Raw genomic sequence first — 15896 nt, forward strand, 5'->3', positions numbered from 1 at the left:
ATGTACGTCAGCTCGCTCTTGGAGAAGGAGCCCAGCATGTACCCAGGATCTGCCAGGGCCAACAACAACCTGCCCGTGCAAAACTTCGTGTCTGCTCCAGCCTACTCCGACTACATGGGATACCACCCTGTGCCAGGCCTGGACACCCACGGGCAGGCGGCGCCGGCCTGGGGCTCCCACTACGGCCCCCAGCGCGAGGACTGGAGCGCCTACGGCCCAGGCCCTTCCAGCGCCGTGCCCGCTGCCCACATCAACGGCTCGTCCCCTGGCCAGGGCTCCTACAGCTCTGCCGACTACAGCTCCCTGCACCCCGCTGCTGCTGCTGCAGCCTTACCTCCTGTAGATACAATTAATGCCCAGCAAATCTCTCCCAACAGCCAAAGGCACAGCTCTTACGAGTGGATGAGGAAAACGGTGCAAACCAACACTGCTGGTGAGTGCAAATTCAACTTCCAACCTCAGGAAGCATCTTTTGCTATTACTGAGCTTAGAAATAATCAACTTTACTTGAAACACATAGGTTGATGGGTCGTTTATGACAGTGATTTAACTTACTGCTGTTTAACACAGTTTTAACTAAATTTGTGCCAGTTTCACTTTCTCCCATAAAGGCTTTATGTGGGTGCTGTAGTGGAATGGCTGATGTGGTCAGACATGGCTGGAGCTCAGCTCCAGGAATCTCTGTTGGAACGCTCTATAAAGCATTTTGTGTGACAAACATGAAAATCATGGAAGTGTTACAGAGCAATGCAGCATGATTTAACAGTCACAGACAAAAATACTACAAAGTTATTTTGTGCTGCAGGGGAGATTTCAATATAGACCCAGGCTGATCTTCTTAAACCTTACAGACTTCTCAATAATTATAAAGAAAACTATGTGCTCTGATCTAACTGCAGTGATTATGCAATTTTCTACAATTTTCCTGCATCTCATTTTTCTGCCCAGATTTATCCAATGAGCATAAATATTCCTAGTAAAGCAATCTGACTTAAACAATCAGCATGGACTACTTTGTTTGCAGATCACATAATTCCTTGGTTAAGCTTCCTCTTTCATTTAATTTCACATCAGTTTTACTTTCCTTACATGCCAGAATTTTTCAGCTTCCACAATTACACAATTAGAAATCTCTTTCCTACAAGTGCCACTCACTGATGCGCCTGTTCTTGCCACAAGCTGCCTGCTTGTGAACACTTCCATGTATATTCCCAAGGTGGAAACTGGGTGTAGCAAGGTTTGCTAAATCCATTAAGGCTAAAAGTAGTAAATTTGTGTTAGGGAGCATCAAAGAAATGCTCGAAAGAAAGCAGAGCAAGCACAATTGGAGCAATCTTAGAAGACACAGAAAATCTGCACTGCTGCTTCAGACAGAATCCTCCAAACGGTTATTAATCAGGAGCAAAATTAGCCTGGTAATTGTTTCTTAATTATAAAGCAGGCACACATTGTTTTGCCTCTGTTACTAAATATAAAATGCCTGGTGAACATTAGGATATCACAATGCTGTCCCAGCCAATTGGAGCCTCCACAAAGGCCTTCAAAGCCAGGCAGATTCAGTCTGCTTTCCTCCCTTGTGTATACTCATGTAAATCCCAGTAACTTCATTAACATCACTGGAGATTGCCAGGTGTAGAAGTGATGCAAGACTCGAGTGTAGATCAAATTCAGCTGAGACTACTGAATGTCAGTGAGGCAGCCCTGCCTGTGTCATGTTGGCATTGAATTTTCAATGTGTGGCATTCTTGAAGAATAACATTTTAAAGTTTAACACATTTGAAAATCTAAATCCTTGCTTTACACTTATTGAACGGTCTTGGAAGGCCCTGAAAGGTTTCTCATGCGCTTGTCCAAATTTATAAAATATATTTGCAATTCAGAGACACAGTTTTAGGCCTAAATTCATCTCTGGTCTAGAAAGCGCTTACACAGGATTTACACACATTCTGAAATACTTTATGAACCATTCGGGACAGGTGGAACAGAGCCCATCAATAGCTGCATGACCTGAGGCTGTGCATTCCTAGAACCCAATCCTTTGAAGTGTTAAAAACACCCAAGGACTTCACAGAAGTGAGCTCAAGGCATCAACCCACCTTAAAAAAAGATCATGAGGGTAAAGCACAAATGTGGTAACTGTGCAAAACAAGTACCAAAGAGGTTTGGCTTTTCATTGTTTTTTTTTTTTAAAAAAAAAAAAAAAAAAAAAAAAAAAACACAGAAAATTGTTATCCTGACACAGAAAAAAAATGTGATAAATGAAAGAAAATTCAAATAAATTACAAGGCTAAAATGATGCATGTAACTGCTCTGTACCACTTCATCACTGTTTTCTCTAGAAGAGAACTGACTTAATGCCATTACAACCCATCTTTGAAACACACTTGCTTTTTTCCCTTATTCCCATAATATTATCTGGGTTATCAAAAGTAGCTACTGGTTCCTCTCCTTCAATGTTATCGCTGCTTAATAAAGTTTGTTGCCTTAAAATTCCAGAATTACAACCCTATTTCTATGCAGAAACATGTGTATGTCCTTAACTCCACCAGTGCACACACACATCAGTGTATGTGAGCAGAGAGGAGTAACAGAAACCACAACACAACTAATTAGATGAGGGAGCCTCCTGAAATACTGTCCTAAAGACAGCGGGAATTATTTGGAGTGAGGGGATGCCAGTGGGTTTCTTCTCTGTATTTAATACACTACATTCTGATTCAATATTCTTATTTAGCATTTCATACAAAAAAAAAAAAAAAAAAAAAATCAACTGCTGGTAAAGTGAAATGAAAATTTACCTGATTAAGTCAATCTTAAGGATGAAACAAGATCACAAAGACAGAAGTACTCTGTCCTTTCAACAGATAAAAAGTGAGTTGAAATGAGACGTCCTTTGACTAAAAGACCGTAACTGCATATTCAGAACCAACCCTTGTTTTACTTCAAACACACAAGCATTGCAAATATACAAGGTAATAAGAAATTTTTAAAAAATCAAACATGGAAAGTGAGCTTGGTTAAGAGATCCTCCCAGTCATGCCCTCCAAGTGAGGAAAAAAACATCTAAGGAATTCCTGACAGTCTGATCCTGGTTTTACTGAAAATCTGTGATAAAAACTACCATCGAATTCAGTTATGCTGGAGCAGAACTTCCCATTATTTTTTAACCCTGTGAGATGTGTTCTTTCTGAGAGCAAGAGAACCTTCAAAGTGTAAAACTTACCAAAAAGGTATCTAAAGGGCCTAGAAAAAGATTTAAACTTCACATGAAACTTCATCTGGGAGTGACCCTTCTCAGAAAGAGAAGTGGCCTTAACAGGACTAAACAAAAGATCAGCATGATTTTCATATGTTACAAGCTCAGCTACAGGATTTTTTTTAAACTATAGCCAACACATTTTATGTCTGTTTAAATAAGCAGTGATGTACAAGTAATTCAGATTACAGAACAGCAGAAACATGGCCAGAAAGCGAAACAGAAAAGCAGGAAAAAACGCCAAGCTCCTGCTTTAATGCTAATTTATTTTTCTTTGTAAATTAGTTGTGACATCTATTTTCCACTGGCCTACATTGTCTGAGGTTTTGAGGCCTATCTGTCATATTGAGGCAACAGACCCTTTTAACACTTCACTTTGCTTTGATATGCACTCTTGTCTCTTCCTTCTCCCTCTTTTCTTCAGGAATTATATTGCCGGAAAGGGTGATGATTTTCACAGCAAATAAAGAGGCCTTCTCCCAGCTTTATTGTCTTCAGAAGAAATACTCTGTGAATTTTATGACCAAGGGGAATGGGGAAAACTACTCCTTTTCTCCACCCCCTCAAATCATGGCTATATTTGCTGATTATAGTGAGGCCGGAATAACCTTGTTGAATTTTAACTTGTTTTCAAAGATTCCCTCTAAGCCCTCAGTTTACAAGGAACCTGAATATCTATACTATTGTTAGCATTAGAACTATCACTGAGGGCAAATATTTCAAAGCCAACGATTTGTACCATGAAAAAAGTAAACTTAGTTGGATGATTCAGTCCTGCGAATTTAGGCAGGAAAATCTTCTATGCTGGAAGTCGAAGTGGCATAGGATTTGGGAAAATATCCCTAATTATGCATATTTCAGCTATGTCTATCTTCAGATAAAAATATCCCAGTCTGTCCTCGGTGTCGGTCCAAAATTAAAGAGAACTGAGGAAAAAAATATTCCTTCATCTATTTCTGTCCCTTTTTCCTCTGCTAAGATGAAAGCGTCTGACATTTGTTTAGGGCTTGTAAATTCCAAACCAATTGGCTTGTGTTTCTGAATGTGAAAGGGGTTCTTGATAAGATCTCCTTGTCGCTCCTTTGTGTGGCGTGTGCTTCATCTTAACACCTCAATGGATTTTAGGGAACCACTTTAAAGGAGTCTTTGTCCTACAGTTTGTCCCAGAAAACTCACATCAAAAAAAACCTGGGAAGATCAGAAGCAAAAAGGAAAACTATCTAGTTGGCTGTTGAAAGTGCAAAGGAGAACAAATAAATTGCAAACTGATCTCTCTGGATTATTACTACATGAAGAATTGCTTAAAAATTTTATTACATGAGAGATAGATTCTAAACATTTAGTAATGTTTACTTAACAGCATTTATCCAATATACCTAAGAATATTTCTTTTATACATTAGAGAGAGGATGATCTTGAAACCCTTTTACAAGATTTTACTGCCTCATCTTACAAATTGTCAAGTACCTCCAACTCTAAAGGGAAGCCCAGCACAGAGTACCCGCAGGAATATCCTACAGGCACTCAGCACCTTGCAAGACTGGACCTTTTTGAAAAAATAAATGAAACTATTATTGAACTTCTAAGTTTATCCTATGGCCACGCAAGAAAGGAAAAGCATTTCTAGTAGGACATATCTTTGTGCTAGAGAAACAATCTTTAGAAACTCAGATAAAGAGTTAGGCCACGGTACAACTGCACAAATTGTGACTGAAGCTCAGTCTTGAAATCCTGGGTATTTATGCTCTCATAGACACAGAAGTCACTTCACTGAGCACTGAAATGAAACTCCTTTGAGATTAATATAGCCAGCACCAATTATGCATTGTTATGAATTATTTAAGATGCTTCAGGGTGTTCATCACTTAAGAGCTTCACATTTAAATTTATGTTTACAGAGAGAGGGAAATAAAGAAGGAAAGACAGTTATGGTAACCAATACTCTGTTATTTCACCCTGCACCTCTATTCCTCCTCTGTACCACAGCAAACAATCCCATACAAGTATTCTGTAATTTAATTAATGTCTGTGAAATGCCTGAGGCGTTTGCAAGCCGCTATGGAAAATCCAACTTAATATATGAATATTCTTTCTTTCTTTCCTAACCAGGTAAAACAAGAACAAAAGAAAAGTACCGGGTTGTTTATACAGATCACCAGAGACTGGAATTAGAGAAGGAATTTCACTGCAACAGATACATTACAATCAGGAGGAAGTCAGAACTCGCAGCAAACCTGGGACTCTCCGAAAGACAGGTACAGAGAGCACCCCTCAGGTGTGCCCACAGTGCCCAGGCAATGCCAGGGGATGCAGCAGCAGCCACCTCCTGCCTCTCTGCATTTCACACAGAGAACCACTACACAACCCATAGTTATTCATAGGCTCATTTGACAGAACCCTCCAGTTATATGGAACTCAACATTAGGAGTTAACTTATACTTTAAAAAGTAGTTATTCTTACTTTCTAGCTTGCTAGGCAGCTGGAATTTAAACACTTCAGCTTAACAGGATCTTAGCTATGGTCCCAAGAGTTACAACATTCATAATTGTATTTCTTCTTGAAATCACACCAAATAATGGCCAGCAAAAAAATCCAAAGCATTTGATATATTTCAGCTGGAAGACAGGAAAGTTAAAACTCAATCCAACTAGATATCTATGGGGGTTTTTTTGTTACAAATATATTGCCACAATTTCCACAGGCTACATTCTTCCTCTCTCAGATTTCAGCATATTCAGGGGGGTTTTACAGCCTTGGATTTTCAAATCAGGATCTCTTTTTCCCACACATGTGTGGCCAAGACTATCCATCCAGGGAATGTTCAAGTGCATACTTGGATCCTTGCTCCCTTGGAGAGCAGCTCTGCCTTCAGTGATATTCAGTAAATATTTGATCTCTGTCCTGGATAAAGCCAGGCTCCTGAGCAGGACACAGCCAGGTTAGCTGTGTTCATACAGACACTGGAGGAATTCAGGATGAATTCCCTAAAATCCCTGTGTTGGAGAGTACCTTTCCCAACACAGCTCTGCAGTGTGTGGATATAATACCTGCTGGATCCAAGCCTCCAGAATTGCAATGGTTCTGCTATAGCTGGAGGAGAAGGGCAGATTTGGTGATACTGAATTAGTCATCTCATTTAAAAAACAGATTATTGCCCTGAGGTAAATATAAACTACAGATTTTTTTTTTTTTTTTAGAATTTTACAAGCTTTTGTTGTTTCTAAATATACACATTCAGGTCTCTTAAAATGTTCCTCTTTTAGTGGCCTCCTCCTTCTGCACTCAGTCTGTGGAGGAGTATGGAATAGAGAGGGACCAATGGGGGCTGGGATGAATGCAGAGACAACCAATGGTATTTTAGAATACAGCACTGGAATTTTATAGACATATTTTTGTTGAGAGATGTTCAGTCCCAGACCCAAATGGTACAGACAGTGCACTGCACAGACTGAGTGCTCCCAGGCAGGAACAACAAAAACCAAGTTTATCATGGATGGACTGGAATTTGTCACACAGTAGGAAAGAGCTGCACTGGAAAATTTTCAGAGAATTGCAATTATGAGATTTGCAACCTCCACCTCAATGTTATGCAAGCTGGCTGATTTAGAACACAGACACAGCTGGAGTCACCAGTGATCCTATAGAAAATCAGCTGTTTCCTTTTACAGAGCTGCTGCTCCTAATGCCACCCCATTTCTAACTGATGAAATTCCTTCAAGTATAATGTAGACAAAATATGTAACTGATATGCATTTCCACAGGACGGACAAAGCTAAATGCTTCTTCATGCCAATACCAGCAAGCTATATAAAAAATAAATATAAACGACTGGGATTTTTAATACAAAGCAAGGGTACAACTTTCTATATTGCATTGTATTCAACACACCTTAAAGGCTGTAACAAATACTGTGAATTAAGAACAGTTAGCAGGAAGGAAAACACAAGCAGAAGTTCCTCCTCATTCACACTTTCACATAAGGAAAGAAAATAGAGACACTTAAAGTAGATTTTAAATAGGTAAGTCTTTCACCTGCACAATGAGTCTGAGAAATTGACTGTCTCTAAGTAATGCTGATATATCTATTTATGCATATAACAGTACATATGTATCTGTAAAATACATGTTTAAATATATATTACAGTAATAAAAACAATTAAAACTTGTAAATACATAAGAATATATGCACACACAAAAATCACTCACAACATAAACAAAGAAAAAGAATCCTCACTACTTGGCTTTGAATTATCTGTAACATAGAGAATAAAGAAATCTTCACAATTAACCCATAATTGCATCTTCCTAAATTATGACACTGGCAAATCTGAAAGGATGAACTCTGTGGCCTCCGAGTCTCAATGAGTTCATTGATTTCTGTTTTCCTAAATATAACACAGTGTGTGCACTTTACACCAGGCCCAAGAAAAAAGGAAATCAAGAAAGAAGGAAAAAATTTTCCATTGATTACTATGCCAAAATTTAATACAGAATAATGCAAAAACTCTTCACTGCACAAATTCAGTATTTTGGTTCATGGAGGGTTTTTTGTTTGGTTTTAGCTTTGGGGCTTTTTTCCTCATGGCTTTTTGTTTGAGTTTTGGGATTTTTAAATAATGTTTTTGAACTTAGCTACATTTCCATTGCTATAATTACTGCAAAAGCTTCAGCAGCACTTTGAATTAATCAGGTATCATTTATAATGTCCCAGGTGAAAATCTGGTTCCAGAATCGCCGAGCAAAAGAGAGAAAAATGATCAAGAAGAAAATCTCACAGTTTGATGGCAGCGGGGGCTCTGCTCAGAGTGACTCTGGTTCACTCAGTCCAAATGAACTGTCAAATACTCTGTTCCCACCACCACATGGAATAAATGGATTACAGCCTAATGACATTCATCAAGTCATAGTTTCAGAATGAACAGAGGGAAAAAACAAAACAGGAAAAAAGAAAAAACAAGAATGGATTTCTCCAACACTGCCACCCCCGCCTTGGAAACTCAGATTTGCAAGGGACCATTTTCATTTATCTGCCTTCAGAGTGCTGATTTCTAAGCAGGAAACCTGAGCCTATAACCAAAATATTTTAATTATTGCAAAAATCTCAGGGACTTTGTGCTGCTAAGACTCTTCTCTTGGTATCTTTGCTAGCAGGTAATTTGCTTCAGACACTGACACAGAGAATGATACAGCTGAAGATTCAGTACAGGTAGTTCTAGTCTGATCATACATATAAACAGAAAACTAAGAGAATTGATTATAAAATAGAGTTCTATTGCAGAAAATATAAGAATCTGGGTGTGTTTGGCTTGTTCCATTTATATAATTAGAGGAAACCGTAGACGTTAATAAATATTTACACTTAAATGGACTGAAAAGAATGCTACTTTTTGAAAACAGCAAAACCATTTAAAACACTTCTAAATGCTCAAGGAACATAATAATGTTGCTATACCAGCATATTGCATTTAATTAAAAAACACTTATCATCTCTGCTCTATGGAATTGTATTCAAGCAATAGTTACAGATACAGAATATACCAAACCTGCCAAGATTTGTTCAACTGTAAGAAAAGCAGCAATTTCTCATGTACATTAGGAAATGCCAGATAATTTGGAAGATAAGTATTACCTCAATCTTCTAGGACTGCACATATTCAAAAATCCGAGCACAAATGGAATGGAAACAGAACTGTTACTACAAGCAAACCACCAAAAAGCAAATAAAGAATTTGCTTGACGTCTTTAAACATTTGAAGTGAAACAGGAGCAGTCTCAGGCCACTGATTTTATCCCTGACTTCTTTGGGGCTGAAGGTAACAACTCTCCCAAAGTAGCTGAGAGGGCATTTTGAAGCTGTCACCTGCAGCTAAGCAACCACAAAAGAAATGTTCACTTCATGGGCACTCCTGAAAGAGGACAAATTAAGGACAGGATCACAATGGGGTTTGCTTTAATTACTGCTCCATGTTGGCAGGTGAGAAGGTAGCAATGGTATCTGAAAGACAAGTGATGAGTCTGGAAAAAACAGAAAGAAAACCCAAAGCACTAAAAAAAAATCCCCCAAGCCCTTCAGTAGTACTATTCTTTGGAATTTCTTAATATGACCTTTTTGTTACTATACATGTGAACAGCTCTATTGGGAAAAAATAATATTCCTGAAAATGTCATGGGGAGAAATGGTAATAAAAAGGGAAAAAGCAGAACACAAACAGCAAACAGCGTTATGAAAATCATGCATCACTTATTTCAGCAACATCAAACTCTTGCTCTCAGAAACAGCAGAATAAATTCTGCTTTTCTCCATGTCAATGAGCATTGATAATGCACTGAACACTGTGGACAGAACTTGTCAAAGCTCTCATCATCTGGATTCAAAACACTAGATAACAAATTTGAGGATAAGCCTCACTATTCCCCGTTTATTTTAAAATAACTCTTTTAGAGTAACTCCATGAAAGCAATTCTGTTTGAAGTTACAAGAATAACACTCATCAGAACTAAATTCTGAATTATATCTTTGTAGACATAAATGTCTCAAACTAAACTAGGAAGAAATCCTGTAACACAGATTAAGACTTTACTCACTGTAAACATTTTGTGGGTGGTTCCCCAATATATTTTCTAGTCATCTATCATATGGTTCAAAGAAATGGGTGTATTCTAACGCAAACAAACTGTAAAGAGAAAATCTTGTGTATATAAATACTTATAAAACTCAGCCCAGAAATTGAGACTACATCTGCATGGCTTTAATTTAGGATCTCCTAAATCCACTCTTTGATGTTCCAGTGGGATCACACGGACATTTTAGGAGCCAGAGCACGTTGTGGAACATGAACACACAGAGCTGGTTCTGTTCAGATTCACAGACGTGCACATGTGACACACACATGCCTTTTTCTCTTCTTTTCAGTCAAATAAATCCAGACTTTTTCCTTGGGAGAGGAAGTTTCCCTAGTTGCACCAGTCCCTTTACTTGGGTTGTCCTTCTATACATGAAGGATATAGAAGATAAAATAATCTCTCAGGAAACTCAGACTTTAGAAATACAAGAAAAAAGGGAAGTGAACCTTTACCTCAAATCAGCAGAAGGGCTATTTCTATGGAAACCAGGAGAGGCTCTTGTGAGGCTTAGCAGTGGCACAGAAATGGAGAGAGAGAAAACTTCTAGTTTTCAGATTTTTTTTTTTCCCCTCTGATCAGTTTTTATATCAACAAGGGGGAACGGCAAGTACGGCTGTAACACACAATGCACTGTTCACTATATTTGTGTATTAGAAATGCATTGCTTCAGATTTCCCTTCTAATTTATGACAAAAACTGAAATGATACACAGTTATTTACTGGATTCACATTCAACACATTCAAATCATCTTGCAGATTCTAAGCAAGCTCCAGGCAGTCAGGAAACAGCACCCTGCCATGACAAACTGCTCAGAGGAGCCACTGACTGCACTCAGAACAACCACAGCTGATAAAGGAAATCACTCTAAATGAACCCATTTTAGAAGTTTTTAGAGATGGAGTGGGACAAAAAACACCTCCTCTGGCATATTTAATACCAGTCTTGTCAATAAAAACTGTTTTCCTTTTTCATGATCTTTATCCGGAATTTTATCCATCAGATGTGTTTTAAATGTATCCCAAACTTATGTTAATATTTAGGGGAGAGTCTCTTCATCCATAGATAATGATCTCTAAGCCTACAGAGTGGATCAAATTATCTTCTCTGACTACAGTTAGGTCAAGTAAGAAGTTATCCCCCTCATGTGTTGCTGTGCATAACTACCCCCAATACGGATCCTAGCATTCCTTTCAACCTAAGTGCAGTGGCACAGCTGTTTCTCAAAATAATCCAAGGAAAAATTATTAAACTCCTTTAGACTAATGAGGGTATTTTTTAGTAAACTCCATCAGGGAGTGGTTAACTGCAGGCAGAGTATCAGATCAGGAGGCTGCAAAGCCAGAGAGAAGGGGAACTGGCAAGCAGCTCAAAGAAAATCCTTACCCTGCCTCTCGCAGGCCTTAGACACTTTATCAGACTGCAGCTACGCCATGAGCCAGAAAACATCATCCCAAAGCAAAATACAAATGGAGCACTTTGTGCTGGTACATTTTGAAGGCCCGTTAAGGACTCCAGGCCAGCCTGACAGGAGCCCATCCATGAGTCATGCTCTGCCAGCACGGGAACACGAGATCAGGGCCTGCACTTGGATGGAGGCACCACAGTCTAAGCCTTTGTATTCTACCATTTTCCGGGCAGCTGTGTTTGACTCTTCAGCATTGCTTCTGTGAAGGAGAAACTTCAGCAGATGTGATCAGCACCTGTATTTAAATTTGTATTTACATGGATGAAACACTAAAGGTATACATAACATTTTTCAATATTTATCTTTCTTCCTTTGAAGATTTCTCCAGGGACTTTAGTTATACACTCCCTTAGCACTGTTAAGCAAATAAAACAATAATAAATCAAATGCCATCCCTTGCACCCAGCAGGTCTCGTCCCCAAGTTCTCCAGGTTTCCTGTTTTTCACTGTATGTAAATAGAAAACCATCACACTGTTTGAATTCAGCTGATTGGCTGGTGGTTCCAGTTTGCAAGGTAGTGAGCCCTTTTAACATCATGCTGATATCAAAAGAAAACTCTACATCACACAACTGTCTAATGCCAGCAGCCAGCAAATCTCTTCTGACATTTCTCTGAATCATCTCGATTCTTATGAGAATGCTGAGAGGTCCAAAGCTTTGGCAGAACTGTCCTCCTCAGTCCCACCATCCACAAACACTTCATCAAGGAGGGCCTCTGGCACAAACTGCTCCTGCCGACACTCAGTGTAGCATCACAGTGAATTTGCTTTATTAACTGACTTCTAAATATTGATCAGTGGGAGAAAATAAAGAAAAATACAGATGTACCCTTAATTACAGACAGCTTAGATTAGAAATGGGAAAGTACCTCATTATAAGATATTTACAATATCAGTTTACGAAGACAGCATAATTTAAACCCCTAAATGGCTATTTGTAGAAGTCATCCTGGTCAAAAAAAACCCCCAAAAAACAACAACCCTGGACCAGAAACCTGACAATCTCTTGAAACTTAGATTATTTTTGAAACTTGATCTACATCAGGCATTTTCAGTATAGGCAGCACAGAGCTGCAGACCCCTGCACAAAGCCAAAACCCTTCTATTACAAGATATTTGTATCATAAAACCAGTTTCATTGAACCTCACATGCAACTCTTGACTTGCCTTTTTTCAACAAATGAACATATCCACATTTGCCTAATGAGTTCCACATTTCTACTTCTGAACAAAATAATGGGAACTTGCAGTGAGATGCAAATCACTCTGGGAAAAGCGTTTGCATTAGTTGATCAAGAAGCATGTAATACATTCTCCAAACTCCAAGAGACATTCCCACTCCAAACTCTATTCCCATTATCCAACAAACTCTTCCTTTCTGAAATGAGGGAATTCTGAGAGCCAACCTGACATCACTTGTTTTATATTCTTCCTCCTGAAGAATGCCTGTGTGGTGGTGGTTTGTGTAGAACAGGGGAAAAGGTCATTGGAAGACTCAGAATTTCTCAGGCCCATAATAACTTTCCCTTTCCATGTTCTCCCAACAGTGCCTTTATCTAATATTTTGCTTTGGTTTAACTCCTGGCTTTTCTGCTCTTTGCATTTCATGCTCTATATAAGAACACTTTTGATTCCAAGAAAGGAAGTGATTTCTGTGGATAAACATTGCCAGAGATGATCATCCTTCCACAAATCTTTCACTTTTTATGGTATAATAGTTTCATCAAATAAACAGAATCCTAAAGAAGTACTGAAAATGAAACTTCTCTTTCTTCCTGTGAAGCCATAAAGTTTGATAAGGCATCCTGAAAAAACTCCCTGTAGTATTTACTTCTCAAACATTCTTTAAATACAGACATGGGATACAAAAGATGTTTTTTCTGAAATAGCCCATCTTTACCCAGATGGTCATTGTTCCTATGGGAGAGAACACATACAAATAAAAAAAAAAGTCCGCTGAAACTTCAGCTGAACTTTGACTTCAATCTATTATTTAAAAGTGTAAGATGTTAAATATGAAGCTGCTATAACAAAGTACTTTTTCCAATTAACAACACTCTTTTCTTGGTTTGTTAACACCTCTGACTCTCATTATAAAGAGGTCACACAGTAAGTTATGCTTCATTTTACATTCAATACAGCAAATTATTGCACCACCTGCTTTCGAGCTCATGCCTTAATGCCATCACAGTTGTCCTTCTGGCACAACATCCATTTAAATGTCTGTAACATTAGCTTGTTTATTAAATCAAAACCCAGGTTGCATTAAATGGAGGTTTTTCAATTAAACACGAGACTGTGCCGAATGTGTTCCTGTTTGCCCTGAGTGTCACCATTGTCGTAGGGAATGTGACAGCTGTACATCCTTGCAGACAAGTCCACGGGATTCATTTCACCTCCCAGCACACATTCACAAGCGGAACGTCCCTTGCTCTTTCATCCTTGTGAAATTTTCAGGACATTTTTATTGGGAAAACACTGAACACATGCAAGTGGAAGTGTCCAAGGCAAGGCTGGGCAGGGCTTGGAGCACCCTGGGATAGTAGAACATGTCCCTGCCCGTGGCTTTAAGACCCCTTTCCATCCCGACCATTCTATGACCCTTCTTATGGGCAGGTCACCAAAGCAGCCACGAACCAAGGCAATCTCAACTGAAGATCAAAGCCCATAATGTAAATGCACAGCATCAGAACTATCATTTCTTCCACTGCTTTGGGTTACAACACTCACCTTTTTGGTTTTCACACCAGTTAAAGCAAACATCCAGAATTTAACTGAGAGTAAAACAGAGACCAGTACCTTATTAATACTCTTATATATAACTTTAATTCAGTTGTTTCAACACTTTCTTTCCATTGGTTATGAGACTATATAAAGATGGAATAGAAAAAAAACCAGATCCTTAAATATGGAATAATTTTCTCTTTTTTATCATGTTTCTAAACAGGATGCATTTTCAGTATCTGGTCAATTACTTACCTTCTCTGCAATTTACTGCAACATTCAACGCTAAATAAGAAAAAAGTATTTTGACAAAAATAGGAGAACAAAATTTAACTTTATAACAATTTGCCTCTTAATTTTTTTCTCTAGCTTAAAGTGTTATTTACCTGGAGCTCCACATAAGATGGATAATGTGCTGAAGTAAGAGCACGCAGCACTGATAAAAACTGTAGTTCACACACCGTTACTTTTGGAGGCAACAAAAATTTTCACTGTCAAGTCATCTGCATTTTGCTGCAGTCTAGAAACTCCTGAAAAAAAACAATAAAGATGATTTATGAGGAAAGTATTTTCCTGGGAACAACAAACAGGGATGGAGACCCGTTTTTACGTCATGCAGGAGGAGGTGAGTTCATTCCTAAGACAACCTGCAGGTCAGGAATTCTGATTTGGACACATCCCAGAGCAAACACTTTACAGGAGCTACACTAACACTAAAAAAGACCAACATCTCCCTCACAATTTCGTTTTTAATTCCACTGCAATTACAAACACCAATACTTTTTGGATTATCTTCCATTTGCAGTAGGTGAGTAATTAAGTGCTTATTACCTCAATAGTACCTTATACCTTTGCAATGATGGGGGCATTCCCCTGAAGTATTCTGAGAGAATTTTTTCCCCCAGTTTTGCTATTTCTATGTGGATTTTCTTCCCTCTCACCACCCCATTACGCTGCACATAACTCACTTTCCAAACCCACCAACAAACCCCGAAGCGCCGGGAAAACCCCACAACCCCCGCCCTCCCTTATCTTCACCTCAGGCGTCTCGGGGAGCGACACAGCGGGGGAAAAAAACAAGAGGGGAAGGGCCGAAATTGCTACCTGGCTGTTTTTTTATTAAAACCGTCACAGAAACACACCTGGAAATGAGGTTAAAAGAAAGGAGGATCCGCAGCTGCCCCCCGCTTCCCTCAGGAGCCGCTCGCGCCGGCTCGTGACCCTCACGCACCTGAGGGAGGCGCGCGGAGGAGGTATAAATCCGGTAATAATGGTACAGATAGTCAGGCCCCTTGTACGCCGGAGGGTCGGGGGGATTTTTTTTTTTTTTTTTTTTAAAAGCAAATTAAAATCCAGTGAGGTTTTTTTCCCGGCTTCCATGTAACCAGCAAATTAAAACTCCCCTCGGGAGCCGCCCCCGCCGGCTCGCGACCCTCGCGCACCTGAGGCGGGCGCGGCGGGAAGGGAGGTCGGGGGAGTTATAAACGCTAACCAGAGTAGAGATACTCCGCTTCCTTCTACACGGAAGGCTTAGAGCGAGTCACTGTAAACAAACGTTTAACAAGGTTATTGTGGCTTCGCTATAACTACCAACGCTAACTCTTCTCAGCAGCTCCCCGTGCCGGCTCGTTATCCGCGGCTCGGGAGCAGCGGGGCGCGCACCTGAGTGGCCGCCTCCGGTCACCATCACCGGCTGCAACCCGCTCCCCACCACCTCCGCGGGGGGCACCGCCTCCGGGCAGCCCGGTGCCGCCCACCGCACGGCGCGGCTCGGTACGCGGCCGCGCTGCCCTCAGCGCCCGCCGCACGGCGCGGCTCGGTACGC

General features: G+C 39.8%; 1 protein-coding gene and 1 long non-coding RNA gene across 4 annotated transcripts; one reads left to right on the forward strand and one right to left on the reverse strand.

Moving 5' to 3' along the window:
- CDX4 (caudal type homeobox 4) lies at positions 1-8175 on the forward strand. The gene is made up of 3 exons (XM_040084223.1): positions 1-433; positions 5366-5511; positions 7969-8175. Exons 1-3 carry the CDS (start codon positions 1-3, stop codon positions 8173-8175), a joined length of 786 nt encoding a protein of 261 aa, XP_039940157.1.
- Positions 8176-10474: 2299 nt separating this feature from the next.
- On the reverse strand, positions 10475-15779 carry LOC120762135 (uncharacterized). 3 transcript variants are annotated; one of them, XR_005703827.1, is made up of 3 exons: positions 15514-15779; positions 14458-14601; positions 10475-11582 (listed from the first exon to the last, which is right to left on the reverse strand). It is a non-coding gene; the product is annotated as an uncharacterized LOC120762135 (long non-coding RNA). The 3 variants fall into 3 exon arrangements; XR_005703829.1 differs by lacking the exon at positions 15514-15779 and adding an exon at positions 15303-15397; XR_005703828.1 differs by lacking the exon at positions 15514-15779 and adding an exon at positions 15214-15294.
- Between the last annotated feature and the right edge of the window lie 117 nt (positions 15780-15896).

The sequence above is a fragment of the Hirundo rustica genome, chromosome 21, assembly GCF_015227805.2.
Source record: "Hirundo rustica isolate bHirRus1 chromosome 21, bHirRus1.pri.v3, whole genome shotgun sequence".
NCBI lineage: Eukaryota > Metazoa > Chordata > Aves > Passeriformes > Hirundinidae > Hirundo > Hirundo rustica.